This window comes from Amblyomma americanum, chromosome 1 (assembly GCF_052857255.1).
Source record: "Amblyomma americanum isolate KBUSLIRL-KWMA chromosome 1, ASM5285725v1, whole genome shotgun sequence".
Lineage (NCBI taxonomy): Eukaryota > Metazoa > Arthropoda > Arachnida > Ixodida > Ixodidae > Amblyomma > Amblyomma americanum.
In genome coordinates this window covers 326,895,516-326,909,335 of record NC_135497.1, presented here as the reverse complement: position 1 = coordinate 326,909,335, position 13,820 = coordinate 326,895,516, and the positions used below count along the sequence as shown (strand labels likewise).

At 50.7% G+C, this 13,820-nt stretch overlaps 2 protein-coding genes and 1 pseudogene across 5 annotated transcripts in view; all 3 read right to left on the bottom strand.

The window, feature by feature from the left end:
* LOC144120691 (uncharacterized) overlaps positions 1–13,820 on the bottom strand; it is a 341,237-nt gene that overhangs the window by 161,637 nt on the left and 165,780 nt on the right. The gene's annotated exons all lie outside the window — the stretch shown is intronic.
* Positions 1–13,820, bottom strand: part of LOC144115462 (protein argonaute-2-like) — a 54,039-nt gene that overhangs the window by 6,718 nt on the left and 33,501 nt on the right. For 3 of the 4 annotated variants that reach the window (XR_013311402.1, XM_077649859.1, XM_077649860.1), the window contains exons 1-3: positions 13,226–13,776; positions 8,312–8,715; positions 1,259–3,292 (exon numbers count right to left, since the gene is read on the bottom strand). Coding sequence is in view for 3 of the 4 variants with exons in the window: in XM_077649859.1 (XP_077505985.1) it covers positions 1,259–3,292; positions 8,312–8,715; positions 13,226–13,283 (2,496 nt within the window). In the remaining variant the exon portion in view is untranslated. Of the gene's footprint in view, positions 1–1,258; positions 3,293–8,311; positions 8,716–13,225; positions 13,777–13,820 lie in introns of those variants that run through there. The other variant, XM_077649861.1, reaches the window with a different exon arrangement.
* Positions 10,734–10,876, bottom strand: LOC144116818 (U2 spliceosomal RNA; annotated as a pseudogene).

Below are 13,820 nucleotides of genomic sequence, written 5' to 3'. Positions count from 1 at the left end.
TTTATATACTCCGGATTCGTACAACTTCGTTTTCAGCAGCTTGAGACCTATTGCCTCTTTGGTTCCGTGGATGTGCAACTTTGCTCATTTATGCCTGATATGTTTTCTTTGGCTTTTGTATAACTCGACTTCGTGCATTTCCCCTGTTTTTGTTCCATGACACAGTTGTTTTTACTTTTATCTCTTTTTGTGAATTGCGATATCTTATCTGAACTCACCTGTTTTTTTGTGTGTTTTGCTGCACTTTTACTATTTTTTATTTGTAACATATTTTGTGCAATGTTCTGTATTTGACCCCCCCCCCCTTTTTATTTTTACACAATGCCTTTGCGGAGACCTGTGAGGTGTATTTAAATACATAAAAAAATAAAAAAAAAGAAAGAAAGAAAACGAAATTTTAAAAAGTCACGGTGATGATAACGCCTTCAAGGGGCTAAAAAAATCACCTGAATATAAACAGTTTCAATGAGTCAGAACCTCAGCAATGTCATTCAAATATAATATAAAAATAAATTTGTAGAAAATGCCACTGTTCTTGCTTGACTAGTCGTAAAAGTCGAACTGGCGTGCCAGCTCACAGGCTAACAGTGCTTCAGAATTGCTGGTAAAAATGCTGCTCTTTATGAATAAACCATTATCCACAGGATAGTGACTTTTCACAAAAAAAGTTGCATATCTTTCTGCATGCGGAATGGGGACAAGAGTATGCACTGCTGTGGCGAATGAGTTCTGGTGAACTCAGTAGGTCGCAAACAGCAGTTAGTCTGTCTAATGCCATTAAATACGAGCACGTGACACTGTTCCGATGGCGTTAAAACTTGATCACTAAGTAATTAATGACATTAAACATGACCTTGTGAAACTGGTATAGCACCTCTAACTGTCGTTCAGTTCAACGGACGGTAAACTGCACAGCCGTTAATATCGCCCGTGCGTAAAAGGGGTGAGACACGGAGCGGGCACGCACAAAACCCAACCACAAGCCTCAGTCTTGGATGTTTACCACCTTTTGAAGAGAAACGATCAAGCTGACGTCAACTAACACCGAGAAGACGTCTCCAGAAATGAATGTCCCGAATGTCCTGAAATTGTAGCGCTGTGGAGATCTATTCGGTGCCGTTACGTATATGCACAGGAAGTCCGCTTGTCATAAGACAAAAGGTTATCCAATGACGCTAGCGGCATTGAATGCGGTATAGCTGTCTTAACAAGATGAGAGTTTAGTGGACACAGTATTGTAGTAGGCGCAGTTGCTTACCTCATGGTTACGGACTTCCAAGAACTGCCCCTCGCTCACTCCGTCCCTGTAGAAGACGATCCGCAGGGGCTTGTGCCCGGTGGTGCGGTAGAAAACCAGTAGCAATTCCTTGATCATGTCCTTCAGGTCCTTGATAATTTCCACACGCGCCTTAGCCTTGGAGTCTTCAATCTGTACCCGAATGGTGGCGTGAAACTTGGACGGTACAGAGTCTAGGCTTCCGACGCACGCGGCGATGGATGGCCTGATCTTGTCCCCAGGCGATGGGTGCGACACGTCTGCTCCGATGACGATCACGGGCCTATGTAATAGCTTCGGCTTCTCCTGGATCAGGAGACTATTGTTGATGCCGCCCATCTTGGCGTTGATCTTTTGGCACAGGTTTTGGATGAGCGCTGCGTTACACTTTTGGACCACGTTGTTGTCCAAGATGCATTGTGTGCGCAGGGAGAGCTCAGTCTCTGCCACCTGCTTGATCTCAGCGTAGTTCGTGGCTTTTGTGATCACAGCCACAACCATCTCCAACTGCGGGCGCTGCTTGCGCTGCTCCGTGAGAACGGTCCGCATGGGCTTGCGGTTTGTGTCGAACGTGATGACCGCAAGCGGCTGCGCAATGCGCATGCCCAGTTCTTGGCCGATGCGGATCAGCATCTTGATGAAGTTGTCCAGGCAGTCCTTCTGCGCGAAGCGGCTCACGTTGAGAACAATCCACTGTGTCATCGACATCGCCTTGTAGAAGCGCTGCCCTCGGAGATCCCACGTACCGTCGCGCGGCTTGCACATGCTGTTGTTCTCAAAAACCAAAGACGGCGGGTCGAGAATTCTGCCAACAACCTGAGTGGGTTCGGGGTTGATCTTGACGCCGAACTCTCGCAGGTACTTGTCCGAGGTGCTGACCATGTCGCGCACAGACTGACGAATCTCCAGGAAGCGCTTGGCTGGCGGCTTGGCCGTGCGCTTCATCATCTCGGCGGTCTGACTCTCCTCGAGTTTCTTCCGACAGTGCTGGCCTTCGGCCAGCTCGCACACCTCCAGAGGAATGTAGACCGGATGCGTCGGGCTGCCACTCTGCACGCAAGGGAAGTTCGGGTACGACAAGCGCCTGTAGCGGCTCTGGAAGTAGTCGGCGACGGAGATCTGACTACCTTCTGATTCAAAATAGATGTCCTTCGCAGCTTCCCTCGTGATCTTGACCACTTTGTACTTGCGCGGGTACGGAAGGTGCGTCACTTTTACGCGGAGTCCTTTGAGCTCCCTATTCAGCCGCGCGTACTGGTTGTCGCGCAATGACCGTAAGTCCGCGGGTGTCAACACACGCCGGCTGTCGCTGAAGAACCTGCACATGAAGTCTACCAGTGGAAGCGACTCGTAGAATGCTGTTGCTGACATGTCGACGTTAAGCATGGGCTTCCATTGGGCGGGTCGAACACTCGCGTAGTAGCCAAACCACACCTCCCGGCCTCCTCCGAGGTCATTGTGCTCGTTGGGTCCCGGCGGTCTGAAGAACGAGCGTCCAACCGGCGCAAGGTTGATCGAGGGGCTGTGCCTCAAGACGATGTCGATGGCCTGGAGGACTTCCTGGGGCACAGTTTGTACGCGCTTTTGGAAGACGCCATGCAGGGCATCCAGGTTCACGGTGGCGGCATACTGGATCTTGATGATAAACTTCTGGCTTCTCTGGTCTTCCTCGATGTCGACTGTGAATGTCCGCTCGCGGAAGTTGAGCTGGCGGCGCGTGTACAGGTTCTTGCGGCCATCGAAAGCCGGGATGCAGTTGGCTAGGTCTTGCCGGTACTTCTTTACTAGGAGCTCGATGACTATCCTGTTGATCTTTGTACTGAGGCATCGGTAGTTTTTCTGCTCAGGAACCTTGGTCTCCTTGGCAGTCTCCGAGGAGATGTCGACGTCGTAGTGGTAGACGCTGCCGGTCGGTATCTCAATGCTGAAGTGGTTGGCAAGAAGTTGTATGGTCCGGCCCAGCTGGCCGTGGGCGGGCCTCCGCGGGAAGTGGGAGGGCAGGGTTCGCTCGAGCTCCTGCGCCGTGATTGGTGGTAATTAGAGCAGGGCATGAAGAAGTAAGTATGCACGCACTGTTTCGTGTGTTGAGCGTCACACAAGTTTGGCCGAATGGTCTTCGATCTACACTACAGTGCAGGACCGGTGAGTCTTAACGGGGAAAGCCTCCTGCACCCCGTGTGTTGTAGCGAGCCTATTAAAGGACGGCGCTTGAACATTAATATAGCTCCCCTGAGAATGTCTTAAATGTTTTGTGCAAGCGAAGTTATCTGCAGTCAATATCTAAATTACAGCGTCTTCTAGCCTTTCTATCTCCTTTCATCACTCTTTTCATGCTCACAGGTCGGCGCTCTTCAGCCAGCCCTACCCACTCGGCCACACCGCCGGCTGCAGACGCGTTCGGGAATTTTCCCGGTAATGGTGGGGGGGGGGGGGGGTGAGGAGGGCTTCCTGAACCGCCGAAACGACACTTATTATTGGCAGCGGCCACAGTAGCTGCCATACTTCTGAATCTAACCGACAGCCACATCAGAACAAAAATACGCAGGAGCACGAGACGGAGAAATGCGCGGGCGTGAAAAAATCGCTGGAAAGAGCTCGCCAACCTTCGCTCGGGATTGTGGGTTCTGTGCTCAATGTAGGAATATATGGTTCAGGTGTTTATGACGCAAGCTCGTAGTACTTGAGCGAGGTTATGTACACGGTTGGTCAAAAGTTCCGGGGCCACAGGGCTTGCTTCTTTCATCGGTATATCGTGGCATTTAAGGTGCGATTAAAGCTATCAAGGTTCGCAGAGTATAGAACGATACCTCTTCCGCCCTCTACGGATATTTTGAGTCTTTGGGTGTGTCATGTCTGCCTGATTATACAGCTCAAAAGCAGACCCTATGGCCTGGGAACTTTTGACCTACCCTGTACTTTCCTCGGAAGGTATTTCAAAGCCTTGTTCTATCTTGAGCACATATGACAGGGGCGATCGGGTCGACTGCAAAATCAAGGAACCGCACTGCGTGGTCGTGGTGTACATCAAAAGCGAGACAGTCAGTACTAGTTCTTTCTGTGCCTTAATTTATTTATTCAGGGAACCCAGCCCATGATAGCGCCAGTGCTGAAGTATTTCTTCCAAGGTTTCAGAACCACTCAAAGGGCAACTGTGGGCGAGTTTGAATGTTTTAGACGTAGTATTGTGTTCCTATTCGCATAACATTTCTTGGGAGTCAATTCTCTGTGCCTTTAAAAGCGTTTTTCAAAATCCTGAGTAGAAGCCCTTTAAACCAGCAAAAGCAAAGAACACCGAAACTAAAACTGGGTTTCTCCCAAAGAATGACGTCAAGATAGAAGCTTGTCGTCATGCATACTGTCACAAAAACTTTCGGCGCGTTGACTGACTAAACTGGAGACTGTAAGCGACAGACCACCGTTTGTGTGAAATGACCAAAAACAAAGGTCTTCATTTTCTTCTTCTTGCGCAAACTCCAAGCAAATATGGAAGGGCATGCAGCTGGTGACGTCACACGTGCAAGGTCTCCCACAGAAATCGTCCCGATTGGGGCGACAAAATTGGAAACATTTAATTATTCGTGCTGAAACAAACCGACGCCCGGCGGCGAAGCTCGGCACAAGGAACTACCTTGGAAATTTCGGCATTCGTGGAGGCCAAAAGAAGACGTCGCAGCTGCCCATTAACAGCGAAAGATGAACAACATTCACATGAATTTTTCTGCGAATTGAGAATGTGCAGACGCGTAATTTATAAGCATCAACAGCTGCAGTCCAAGGAAACATCAGTTTGCCAGAGTGAATGTTCGGGCTCGACGGTGCACCATTTCGCTTCGAGTTAAAGAGCATTTAACGAGTGACTAAAAAAAGACAATACACTCACCGCGGTGGCTCGGTGGTTAGAGTGCTCGATCACTGATCCGGCGTTCCCAGGATCGAACCCGACCGCTGCGGCTGCGTTTTGATGGAACCGAAACGCTAAGGCGCCCGTGTGCTGTTCGATGTCAGTGTACGTTAAAGATCCCCAGGTGGTCGAAATCATTCCGAGGCCCTCCAATACGGCGCTTCTTTCTTTCTTCTTTCACTCCCTCGCCTTTTTGTCCTTTCTCTTACGGCGCGCGGTACGGGTGTCTGCCGATATGAGAGAAAGGTAGCCCAATAATAATAATAATAATAATAATAATAATAATAATAATAATAATAATAATAATAATAATAATAATAATAATCGGTTTTGGGGGAAAAGAAATGGCGCCGTATCTGTCTCATATACCGTTGGGCACCTTGACCGCGCCGTAAGGGAAGGGGAAAAGGAGGGAGTGAAAGAAGGAAGAAAGAAGTGCCGTAGTGGAGGGCTCCGGAATAATTTCGACAACTTGGGGATCTTTAGCGTGCACTGACGTCGCACAGCACACCGGCGCCTTAGCGTTTACCCGCCGCAGTGGCTCAGTGGTTAGGGCGCTCGGCTACTGATCCAGAGTTCCCGGGCTCGAACCCGACCGCGGCGGCTGCGTTTTTATGGAGGAAAAACGCGAAGGCGCCCGTGTGCTGTGCGACGTCGGTGCATGTTAAAGATCCCCAGGTGGCCGAAATTATTCCGGAGCCCACCGCTACGGCAATTCTCTCTTCCTTTCTTCTTTCACTCCCTCCTATATCCCTTCCCTTATTGCGCGGTTCAGGTTTCCAACGATATATGAGACTGATACTGCGCATTCCCTTTCCCCCAAAATTATTATTATTACTTAGTGTTTTTTCTCCATAAAAACGCTGCCGCCGCGGACGGGTTCGAACCCGGGAACTCCGGATCAGTAGCCGAGCGCCCTTACCACTTAGCCACCGCGGCGGGTTGGATTAGCCCCGCTAATCCAGGATATACAAAGCGAAACCGAGATTGAGGTCTCCACTGAACCACGGAGCCGATTGTGCGCTTTTCGTTTCGTGAAAATGAACGGTCTTTGCAAAGTTGTCCACGCCAATGAACTCTATGAACGCCGTCGGCTCACTTGTTTTGTTTGGTTTTTTGAGGAAAGGAAATGGCACAGTAACCGTCTCACATCTCGGTGGACACCCGAACCGCGCCGTGAATTAAGGAAGGGATAAAGGAGGGAGGGAAAGAGGAAACTAAATTTAAAGTTGGATTTTGAGGAAATGTGCGGCGGTGCGCAGCGGCTGAACATCTGTGGCTCGGTGCTACTAGTGGCGCATGCGCAGTAGTGAGTAGGGATCGAGAGAGAGAGAGAGAAATGCGCCATGTGTCGTCACTGCTCCTCGTGCATGCGCAGCACGGCTCTCCAGGAATCACGCGAAACTGCTCAACCTGCGGTCAGTAAAGCTTCCGCTTTAAAAAGAATTTCACACGCTGGCAACACAACACTCAGCCGCTGGTGCGTAAGTAGTGAACCCAAAGGCTAAACCTGACGACGCAATAATTCCTCGAGCCACCCTTTATCCAGGCGACGACTGAGGCCCTGAACCTCACAGAAGAAACTGTGAGAATTGAAAATTGGTTATCGGGGATAGGAAATGGCACTGTACCTTTCTCACATATCGGCGGACACCTGAGAAGCGCCGTAAGGGAAGGCAAAAGGCGAGAGTGAAAGAGGAAAGGAAGAAAGAAATGCCGTAGTGGAGGGCTCCGGAATAATTTAGACCACCTGGGGATCTTTAACATACACTGACATCGCACAGCACGCGGGCGCCTCAGCGCTTCGCTTCCATCGAAACGCAGCCGCCGCGGTCGGGTTCAAACCACTCATCGAAATACAAACTTTCCTTTTAAATTTCGCCCACTCGACTTGTCTATATCATTGTTGACCAAGGAACTCATTGCGGTTCCCAAACGTTGTTCTCTATCTTGACTTTCTCAGCGGTTAAATCTGATGTTTCACTTCCAGAGCGCCCTATACGTCAATCACTACCACGATGCTTGCTACCCACAGAACTTTTTGTTAGTAAAAACTAAGCCCTGCATAGTCGGCTGCAATTCGAGAAAGAAGCGACGGATGCCCTACCAAGGAAGCCTTGCAGCCAACGGCGTCGGCCAATTCTCCGGACGCCGCTCTCAATCTGATTAAACGGTGGTTCATCTCCTTTCATATGCCACTCCCTGAGATGTCACGCAGGTCCAAGAGGATTGACTAACCATGAAGTCATGAGAACCAGTCGACGCCTTTGGCTGGAGGGCCTCTTTCGAGAGGAACATGCTGTTTCGTTCTTGAGTTGTATGCCCCGCCGCGGTGGCTCAGTGGTTAGGGCGCTCGACTACTGATCCGGAGGAGTTCCCGGGTTCGAACCCGACCGCGGCGGCTGCGTTTTTATGGAGGAAAAACGCTAAGGCGCCCGTGTGCTGTGCGATGTCAGTGCACGTTAAAGATCCCCAGGTGGTCGAAATTATTCCGGAGCCCTCCACTACGGTACCTATTCTTCCTTTCTTCTTTCACTCCCTCCTTTATCCCTTCCCTTACGGCGCGGTTCAGGTGTCCAACGATATATGAGACAGATACTGCGCCATTTCCTTTCCCCAAAAACCAATTATTAATTTTATTATTATTATTGAGTTGTATTATACCGGGGTTTGGTTCTCGTACCGTCTGTGCAAGTCGATATTTTGGAAATGTGATGTTTCCTCTTGCCTTGAAACTAACAGTTAAAACCCTTTGTAACGAAGCGGTTTATAACAAATCAACTGATATAACGAAGAAATTATGATTGCACGTGGAAGCTCAGCCAACAGGAGCTATAACGAAGCTACCCTTACAAAGAAGTTATCGCCGGAAACTTTCAACTTCGTGGTAAAGAGGTTCAACCGCTTTAATAGGTGCAACTTTATATGGACCCCTGGCATAACAAGCTGCACAGCATGGTTTATAACGAAATAATGGATATAACGAAGGAATTACGATTCCCCGTGGAAGCTCGGTCAACACTGCATATAACGAAGTAACAGCCGCGAACACACTTTCTACTTTGTTATAACGAGGTTAAGCGAGCTACATGCCATAGCCCAAGGTGAAGCCCTTTTCGGAAAACAGTACGCACCTTGATACTGACATCGCCGCCTGGAGTGGCCTGGTCTCCAGCTTCGGGGGTCTGCTCTGTTACTGCAACGGGCGACGTACATGGTGGCGACGGTGGTAGGGCAGCTGCTGCCGGCTGACTGCGACTCACGGCGGCTGCTGCGGATGCAGGCCGCGGGCTGCTGGCCGCTACGTTGGCGTCACCTGCGGCGGCGGGGGCCCCGTAGCTGGGACGGGAGGCGCTGGGCTGAGCGGTGGGCTGAGCTCTGGGCACCGCGGCAGGGGCCGGGCCGCGGCTGACGGCGCGCGGCTGCGGACTGGGCGCGGCGCCCTGCTGCAGTACTTGCGCGAACAAATCCCGCGGCGTACCGGCGGGCGACGGAGCAGGAGCGGTGGCTTGATTGCCACCGCTGGCCGAAGGCACCGCTGCGAGCCGAAAATGCCCGTTTAACGTAGCGTTCATACATCTGCTGCGTTTGCGATCATAGCGATCGCTACGACACGCATATATACACCGCCGAAAGCTGAAGACTGGACAGCCGTCGCCGGAGCTCCGTTGGTAGAGCACCGGACGCTAAATTCAGAGGTAGTGGGTTTCGGATACCAACGGTGGCATGTGGTTGTTTTCCTTCTGCTTTATAATCAATTATATTTAAAAAGTTTCGTTTTTTCTTCATGGGGGTTTAACGTCGCAAAGAGAGAGACAGAGAAAGACGGAAAGGCAGGGAGGTTAACTAGGCAACACCCGGTATGCTACCCTACACGTGGGAAGTAGAACGAAGGGAGAGATAGAAAAGGGAGAGAACAAAGGGATATGATCACTTTTCCACGTGTCCGTCGGCCGTTACTTGCAGGGTACACAGGGCACACACTGATTGTTCACAATCTTGCACTCAGTCCTGAGTCCTTCAAGAACTTTAAAGGTGCCTTCAAAGCTGTCCTCTGCGATGAAGGCGTACTCCAAGGACCCAGACTCTTTAACAAGTTTTTGCCGTATTAAGACCCCACGGATGAACACCACATATTATTAAAAAAAACATCCCTTATGCTTCATGGTTCGGTCACTGTTGGCCTCCATCATGTATGTCATAACGAGCACCACTTGTCCCTTCCCTTGTCTGCTCAACGGTAAAAGACAGATGGTATAGAGTACCTAGTCGAGGGTTTGACGGAATGCCGTCTGGTCAGGTCAGCAGAATGAATCTTCGGTTTACTGACCATGTGAATATGGTCAGCTGACTTCAGCTAACATATCTGACATGGTCAGTGACCGAAAATTCAGTATACTGTGGTCGAGAGCATACGTCGCAATGGCCGTCCCAACTAAGACAGCTGTGCAAGCCGACAATGGCATGCTCTGTAACTACACACGACTAAACACGCAGCGCCCCCAAACAGCGTCGTATACCCTTTGCACGGAAGAACTGAGTGTGAGGCCCTAGCTGTCGCACAGGGTCTTAATTTTCACACAAATGCGATCAGCCCTCCCCCACAGCAACGAAGAAGCAACAAATGTCCCGCCGCGCATTCAATATATTTGCGACACACGCGCACGCTTTCCTTCTAGTTGTATACTTGAGAACAAAAAAAAAACAATTTTAAATTTAACTTCGCTAATCCTGGAATTCAGCGAAAACAAGGACGCTTGCTAAGCACCTGTGGCTCGTCCACGGCAGCGCCTGCATGGACAGCCGTTCTACAGTATATACACACACGACCACGTGGCTTAGACGTATCTCATGGTCTTACACCCCCATCAAATGTGTTCAGGGTCAAAGGTGAACCCAAATGTCACCTAATGTCAAAGGTCAAAGATCAGAGGTCAACTAAAGGTCATGGGTCAAGGGCAGAGGTCAAGAGTTCCACGCCATAACTGTACCACGTACGGTCATACATGGCTAACATGGTTGGGCTGAAAGTCATTGAAGGCTATTCTCCGGCCTATGCGACTTCTTTACCAACGTGGTGAAGCTTTTCGCTTCGTGTTCAACTGCCGTGACTTCTTTAGTTTCATTCCTTTTAGAGCCCAGTTCGCCCGTTGCTGCGTTCCGCGTCGTAGTCGCTGTAACATGCTACCTGACAGGTGACGTGTTACGGAGTGTGACAGGTGACGTGTTGGCAGGTAGCACCAGAGCGAAGCGCCACCTGACACACGAGAGGAATGGACAGCCGGAAGGCGGCTGCTACGGGACGATGCCGGAGGGTCGCTAGCAACGCAACAGGAACCTGCCAAGCGGTAGCAAGCGGCTTGCGAAGAGCTGCGCTCAAATTCCGAATTACCGTCTGTCATAATGGGTCGTCTGTCTGTCTGTTACTGCCTGGAAGAAAGAAAGGAAAGTGCACAGGCCTGCTCACTGGCTCAAGCCGAGCCACAATCGCTACCACGTGCAGATAGTAGGAGAGTTGAAAGATGGGACAGAAAGACAGGATAGTAAAGACGCGCTAAAGACAAGGCCGATCCCGGAGGTAGTGCAATACTGGGCCAACCGGTGGCGGGAAAGAAGCATCCTTCAAACTCCCCGCCACATTTCCAAAAATAAGTCCAACTTGGACCCGTAAGAGATACTCCACGGGTCCGGACAACTATAATGGGGCGTCAATTTTTTTTAAATTTATATATCGGGCGTAAAGAATGCACCTTTCGTACCGCTGACAACGCTTGCTGTCACGGAGAATGTCAACACATGCTGGTTGTGAGAAACGTTTCCCCAAATCCCTGCCTTTCCTCAAAATCGACGGAGTCCAGAACATCGTCAACGCCAATGCCAATGATCACAATGAACGCGGCGGTGGCGGCTGAATGACGTCATAGCTGTCACGTGGCTTCTCCTCGGTTCAAGGTAAAACTCTCCTACACGGCGAAGCAGCTACGCAAGGTAGTAGTAAAGCATTCCCTTCACAGGAAGGGGACGATTAGATGGCTGCCCGGCCCTATTGAGCTGCGATGTAGGGGCTGCCGCACATGTGGCGAGGGCTGCTTGTCACCGGAAGTACCTGTTGCTAAACCGTCGTCGTCGCTTCAGATGAGGCGGCTGTTGCGAGTCCTTTCTGCCAATCTTTTCTCTCAAATCTCGTTTAACTCTCCAAATGTCTGCCCGTAGCAGCGATTATCTTCACGTGTCAGTGATTACCTGCACGTGGTAGCTACTGTGGATCAGCTTGAGCCGGTGGGCGGGTCCGTGAACTTTTCATTCTTCCCTAAGTCTCAACAACGACAACAAAACTCTGCCACACATCGCACCACACAGCGGGACGCCAAGCTGTTAAGCCGGCTTGATTTCATCCGGCAGCCCCATAGAGTGCGCACTCATACCTAGAAACAAGAGAGACGCAGTCGCGATAAACAGCGACCACAATCCGGGGAAAGAGAGACCTTTGCTGAAAATTGAAAATTGGTTTTTGAGGAAAAAAAGACGCAGTAACCGTCTCGCATATCGCGGCGCACACCTGAAGCACGCCGTAAGGGAAGGGATAGAAGGACTGGGTGCAGAAAGGAAAAAAAGAGGTGCCGTAGTGGAGGGCTCCGGAATAATTTCGGCCTTCTGGGCATCTTTAACGTGCACCGATATCGTACAGCACACGGGAACCTTTGCGTTTCGCCTCCATCGAAACGAGGCCGCCGCGGTCGGGTTCGAACCCGGGTACCCCGGATCAGCAGCCGAGCGCCCTAATCACTGAGCCACCGCTGCGGGTAATCCGGATAGGCCAAGCAAAAAATGCAGCGCAAAGAGATTAAGGAAGCTCAAAAGCGATACCCGAAAGGCGCGGGTTCGATTCCGGCCGCGGCGGTCGAATTTCGATGGAGGCGAAATTGAAGAGGCCCGTGTTATGTGCGTTGTCAGGGCATGTTAAAGAACCTCAAGGTAGTCGAAATTTCCGGAGCCCTCCACTACGGCGGCTCTCATAGCCTAAGTCACTTTGGGACGTTAAACCCAAATAAACCATAAAGAAATCGTAAATGCGCTTAGGGGATTAGGGTGCGGAGCTGCGGAGGTGTTGCTATGCATCAAGAACGGACTAAAACGAGACGGCAGCGCTCGGAAACATGCCGTAGATAAAGGCACTCATCAAGCGGAAGAGCGTTCCACAGCACCTGCTCCGTGTCAGGTCAGCAGCATGGCCGGACCATGCAGGCGCACGGGCGACGCGTGCAGAAGCGCATGCCGCCGCGGCGCACAAAGCCGTTTCGAGCCATCGCGGCGGGGGAAGCGGCCAGAGTGAAGAGGTTCCAAAAATATCGTTGACCCGCCGCGGTAGCTCAGTGGTTAGGGCGCTCGACTACTGATCCGGAGTTCCCGGGTTCGAACCCGACCGCGGCGGCTGCGTTTTTATGGAGGAAAAACGCTAAGGCGCCCGTGTGCTGTGCGATGTCAGTGCACGTTAAAGATCCCCAGGTGGTCGAAATTACTCCGGAGCCCTCCACTACGGCACCTAATTCTTCCTTTCTTCTTTCACTCCCTCTCTTATCCCTTCCATTACGGCGCGGTTCAGGGGTCCAACGATATATGAGACAGATACTGCGCCATTTCCTTTCCCCAAAAAACCAATTATTATTATTATTATTAAAAATATCGACATTTTTCGCTGCAACGCGCTGCTCAATCGCTGTATTCGCTCAGTCGCTTGCACGTGAACCAACCTTAACGCGATATAAAGGCTCTCGAGGTCGCTTCGGCTCAACCAAACGCGTTTTTTTTTTCTCTCAAGTCACGGTCACTCACGCTCAAATAAAAATGATAGCGAAAACAAACGGGTAACGAAGCTCGTGAATTTCGTTCAGCCTTCTCGCAAAAATTTAATGCTTTAGAACAGAATCATCCTAGCCCACGAGGTTAGGCCTACAGCGCCCACCATGTGACGCCAGATGAACAAAGGGATCGAGCACCCAAACGACAGCGGCGGAGGTCACAGAACCGAAAGGAAATTCGCTACGCACCTGGAGGTCCACCAGCTGAGTCGTTTTTCTTCTTGTCTTTGCGCTCTCCTTTCCCCATTTAGATAGCGGGCCACAAACACAAATGACAATCACCGGAACGGACGTCTTGACTGTTTGCCGAGACCCTTCAGAAAGGCAAAAAGGCTGCGTTGTTACTCTTTTATAGTGACCTTTTCCGCTCCGTGATTCGCTCATATGCTTCGCCACGAGCTGCACGTGTTCCGTCGTCATTGGCTGTGCTTGGAGACGTCATGCGCGTGCCGGCGCTACTGCCTCCAAGAACGCATAAAGAAAAAAAACAATGGATCCAAAGGAAATCGTCGTACGATACCGCGTTACCACTGCTCCTTATGGGAACGCAGTCACGGCGCGTCTCGAACACGCGCGCTGTGGAACTCGAAGACTGCAAATGGACACTGTTAGAAAATTCTGTAAAACTACGGGAAAAGCTGAACGGCTCCCGTCCCGCACGTCGGCGTAATCGCCAAAGTGTAGTTTCGGTTTCGAAACGGGAACTGCTGCGCAATTCAGAAATGTGCAACTAAAGTGCGAAAGACTTGGTACATTCGTGCTATTATGCTCAGCGCTACACAGA